The sequence below is a fragment of the Nestor notabilis genome, unplaced genomic scaffold, assembly GCF_000696875.1.
Source record: "Nestor notabilis isolate BGI_N333 unplaced genomic scaffold, ASM69687v1 scaffold11578, whole genome shotgun sequence".
NCBI classification, from domain to species: domain Eukaryota; kingdom Metazoa; phylum Chordata; class Aves; order Psittaciformes; family Psittacidae; genus Nestor; species Nestor notabilis.
In genome coordinates this window covers 32,953-36,932 of record NW_009938771.1, presented here as the reverse complement: position 1 = coordinate 36,932, position 3,980 = coordinate 32,953, and the positions used below count along the sequence as shown (strand labels likewise).

Here is a 3,980-nt window from a genome sequence, read left to right as displayed (position 1 = left end):
GCACGCTTTGGGGAAAGGCCCCCCCTGCCAATGGCAGGGGAGTGGAACTAGGTGATCTTAAGGTCTTTTTCAACCCTAACCATTCTATGATTCTATATCCAGCTGGCATGGAAACATAACTTAGATACTAAAACCTATGGAGTCTAATTAGAAAAATGACCTTTATGTAGATAACCAGTTTGAAGAGCAGCTGGGTGCTGGGAAAGATTCCTTAGAAGAAAGCCCTGGCAGGTGAAAAATAACTTCCTAAAAAGCATAGGAGCCTTTAGCTTCTGAGTTCAGTGCACCTGAGAAAATGGGCTAGTAAAGGGGACAAGCCTAGGATAAGAACAAACATACATGGGATTTAATAATCCAACTGACTTTTATCTTTACTCCTCCATCTCAGATCTCTGTCAGGTTGTACAGCTAAAGGTGGTGCTGTGGAGATAGATTCCAACCCTAACACCAGGCGATTTGTCTTGAAGGATCAGGCTGGCACCCTGACAGTACAGAATCACAACCACCTGATTTCTGTTAGCTTTTCACCATTGAAAGTACACGGAAAGTACAATGTGACTCCTTCAGAAGAAAGGAGATTGGTTTTCTCATTCAAGAAGTTATATTCTATCAATTTGCATTATTTTCTACACATCTACAAAAATACCCATGAAGAACAAAGGAGGAAACTACCAGGGACACAGGCTCAACAAGACTCAAGAAGAGAAAGCGCATCCTTACATGCTCTCACAGAACTTCGTAAGAGTGCTGGGCTTTTCCTGGTTGCGTCTTTGACGAAACCAACGTTGAATGCTGCGTACATCCCAGTCCAGCTGCTTGGAGAGGCCCTCCAGCCTCTTCTCATCTGGATGCTACAGAACAGAGAAGGATAAACATTATGTCTCTACCCAACTGCAGTGAACCACTGTAATTGCCTCTTGATGTCTTACAGGCTGCCTGTCAGACACATGGATACATAGAAATAAAATTACTTTCACAGAAATTTCTGCTGACAGATCCACATCAAAATAAGTTTACAGTGACTATTATTAATCTAGAAGGACATATTCTGTAATATTGCATGCAGGTTATTACTAATCAGAAAACTAAGGAGGACAATGGCATGAATTCTTGCTTGAAACTTGGGAAGTAAGGATAAAAAGCCATGCATTTCTCAAACAACAGGGCTTTGAAACACACACCCCCCACACAGACCACATGCTACACCCTCTGCATCAGGATCTTTGTCCTATAGACTGCTGCAGTAATGAAGAGTGTTTGACAGACATGGAAAGAAGATATATCCCATGTTTGTACATGTTCATGTTAGAAAAAATGAGGTTGTTAAACAAAGCGGCAACTTCAAAAGGAAAATCACCTTGACAACAGAGAGAAAGGATTTTTTTTTTTCCTGTAGAATTAGCTCCACACAATTATCCTCCAAAGCAGAAAATGTGGAACTCTCATTCCATTAGAGTGGCTGTAAACCAGTGCAGATGTAAGGCAAAAGACTATAGTTTGACTACTATATGGAGAAGAGCAGTACAGGCCACGCTTCCAAACATGCAGCAATTCTACACATAAATTGCATGAGGACTATTTATCTATTTTCTCCTGATCACATTATTTTTTAAAAGAAATAGAAAAAGCTTTTGGACAATCTGTTTTCTAGAGTTTCAGCTTTACTTCTGCAAGCCAGTTGCATACATTGAATGAGATGCAACAGCTGCCATGATAAAGACTTTTTTGAATGTTCCAAGAGGTAAAACAGCAAAGCTTTTGCCAAGCTGAAGATTCATCTATTGGCTTCCAGGAAAAGACAGGAAGGAAAAGAAAGGGAGGGGATGAGAGAAGGGTAAAATATTTGCCATCTATCTCAGAAAAAAAGAAGGTTTTCTAGTCAACCCAAAGTAGCCACTACATCAATGGGAGGTTAAGAAAAGCTATTCTCTGTAACTTCAGAAGAATCAAATGATTGGGGCAGCTCTTCAGAGTTTAACTAGAGAGAGCTGCTGCATGTGACTCAAAAGAAGACAGCTAGGTAAATCAGACAGTTTCCTTGAGAGCAGCTACCAAACAGCCCTACCAAAACCTCACAGGAAAGTAGATACTTTCTTTTGGAGTGCTTGGCACTTGTCTCCCTGCGCTGGGTGCTGGGAGCTGTGTGCCAGCTCCTAGCGTGACTCACAGACATTTGTTAGATCACTTCACACACCCAGGCCCTGTGCTGTACTAGCGGATTCTGAGAGAAAAAATAAAAATACAAATAAAAAATCCCATTCTTCCTCTAGCTAAGTCCAGGCCAGAGCACATGTGCTGCAGCTTTTAGAAACAAGGTATGTGTGATTCCCTCCCTGAAAATGGGACATAAACCACAACAAGTGCCACAGTTATCTCAGGATAGGGTAGGACACACAAGCAAGACAGATCCACAGCATATTTTGCTGTTCCTGACAGTGAAGCCAACTTTGCCTATGACTTCAGTACTCTCTGAAGCTCAGTCTGATGCGGTGGTGCGCTCAGCTGTAGCTTGAAGCTGAGGTGGCACTGGGAAGTTCCTGCAGAACTTCACCCTTCAGGCCTCCACAGGCCTTCCCACTACAAAGTGGCTGACCACTGGGGTCCTCAGGAGATGCTAAAGGATATCTCATCACTGCTCACTGCTGTGGAAAAGCTCAGGATGCTTCAGAAGCATGGACAGAGTTTTAGTTGAGATGTCATACAGTGAGAGTTCAAGGGACAAAGACATCAGCAGTGGCAAAACACTTGTACTGTACAAAAAAGTCTGCAAGCTTCAAAACATTATTTGTTCATGTTCCCCCTGCTTTTCTGCCACCCCATCTCTCCAAATTTCAAAGGGCATTCATCACAACACAAGCAGCTAGGACACCAGCAAGGCACCAGCACCCTATGCTCAGGCAACTTCCCTAAAAGTGGTAGCTTTGAAATTTCATGGAAAACAGTAAGGCCAATCTTACTGACTCACAATTCTCTTTTATTTATAGGAGGGGAAAAAAATAAAACAAAACCAAAACCACCACCACCAAAGAAGCCACAATGATTTTTTTGAAATTTCTAAAAGATAAGCGGCAAAAAAAAGCAGGTGGCCATATGGCACCTACACAGCAGAACAACTTCGTTTTGTTTAAAAGCTTACAGGAGACATCATGAAGGGATGCACAACTGCTCCAACTGGCATACAATAACAACCCTGACATTTCCATGTTCTGATTTTAGCTGTAAAAATGCAGCACTACATTTACCAGTTAGCTTTGTTTTGTTCAGCCATGGTTTATAGTGCTGTATATCACTTTATAGGTAAATACTTCAGTTAAATACTCTACCTTTGTAATAGCTGTGAAAACTTTTTCCAGGATAGCATTAGGTTGAGCTTTCTGTGGTCCGTTGGCTTGGACTTTAAGGCCTAAGGCACATGGTTTAGCAATGAACCTGTGAAAAACAGAAGAATGAAAAAAGGAAATAAGTGAAATCCTTCAGTTATTTACTTCATTACTGTTAACAATCAACGATGCGTGGTAAACATGCAAACATTATAACCCCACCAACAAAAACAATACTTAGCCTTACAGCTCAAAAGCAAGTTCATACACATGGTTTCATTGCAAAGTAAGCAACATCACTTTGAAGGATGAAAGAAACTCTGGAGAGCACATGAAACAAAGGATTTTCTTTCATGTCGTAAGAAAAAAGATAGAACAAAAGCATGAGAGGAATGCCTCCTAGAGAAGCACCAACCATTCCAGAGAGCAGAGGAACTTGCAGAGATGAAGAGCACACAATATTCTCCTCCATACAGAGCCTTTTTCATAAATTGGTTGCCTGAGTAGCTACTGCCTCAGCACTTTTGCACAGGGGAAATTTGAACAAAGTCCTTAAAGGCAGTAAGCACTTAAGCTGCCCAGTCAATACAATTTTCTAAACGATAAAGTTTAAACGGTGTCGAGCCATGCCTCAAAGACTTTGCTTTTCCTCTTAACTCT

At 41.4% G+C, this 3,980-nt stretch overlaps 1 protein-coding gene across 1 annotated transcript in view; it reads right to left on the bottom strand.

The window, feature by feature from the left end:
- Positions 1-3,471, bottom strand: part of CERS6 (ceramide synthase 6) — a gene marked incomplete at its 5' end in the record, with an annotated part of 80,770 nt that extends 77,299 nt beyond the window's left edge. The window contains 2 exons of the mRNA XM_010019512.1: positions 721-851; positions 3,324-3,471. Of these exons, the coding sequence (XP_010017814.1) occupies positions 721-851; positions 3,324-3,471 (279 nt within the window). The remainder of the gene's footprint in view (positions 1-720; positions 852-3,323) is intronic.
- Between the last annotated feature and the right edge of the window lie 509 nt (positions 3,472-3,980).